The sequence below is a fragment of the Corvus brachyrhynchos genome, unplaced genomic scaffold, assembly GCF_000691975.1.
Source record: "Corvus brachyrhynchos isolate BGI_N302 unplaced genomic scaffold, ASM69197v1 scaffold43, whole genome shotgun sequence".
NCBI lineage: Eukaryota > Metazoa > Chordata > Aves > Passeriformes > Corvidae > Corvus > Corvus brachyrhynchos.
The window spans coordinates 4,575,300-4,575,664 of record NW_008237353.1 but is presented as its reverse complement, the minus strand read 5'-3'; the positions used below and the strand labels follow the sequence as shown (position 1 = coordinate 4,575,664).

General features: G+C 64.1%; 1 protein-coding gene across 1 annotated transcript in view; it reads right to left on the bottom strand.

The window, feature by feature from the left end:
* SOX4 (SRY-box 4) overlaps positions 1–363 on the bottom strand; it is a gene marked incomplete at its 5' end in the record, with an annotated part of 3,566 nt that extends 3,203 nt beyond the window's left edge. Inside the window, one exon of the mRNA XM_017730637.1 lies at positions 7–363. Within this exon, the coding sequence (XP_017586126.1) occupies positions 7–363 (357 nt within the window). The remainder of the gene's footprint in view (positions 1–6) is intronic.
* Between the last annotated feature and the right edge of the window lie 2 nt (positions 364–365).

The following is a 365-nucleotide window of genomic DNA, read 5'->3' as shown; positions in this document are numbered from 1 at the left end:
CTTCACCTTCTTCCTGGGCCGGTACTTGTAGTCAGGGTAGTCCGCCATGTGCTTGAGGCGCAGCCGCTCCGCCTCCCGGATGAAGGGGATCTTGTCGCTGTCCTTGAGCAGCTTCCAGCGCTTGCCCAGGCGCTTGGAGATCTCGGCGTTGTGCATGTCAGGGGACTGCTCCATAATCTTTCGCCGCTCGATCTGTGACCACACCATGAAGGCATTCATGGGCCGCTTTATGTGCCCGCTGGGCGTCTTACACCAGCTCGGGTCATCCGCCTTGCCCCCCGTGGAGGCGGTGGAACCCGGCGTGGGGGAGGAGGCGATGCCCAGCTCAATGCCGGCCCCGGAGTCGGAGGTCTCGGCGGCCAGCA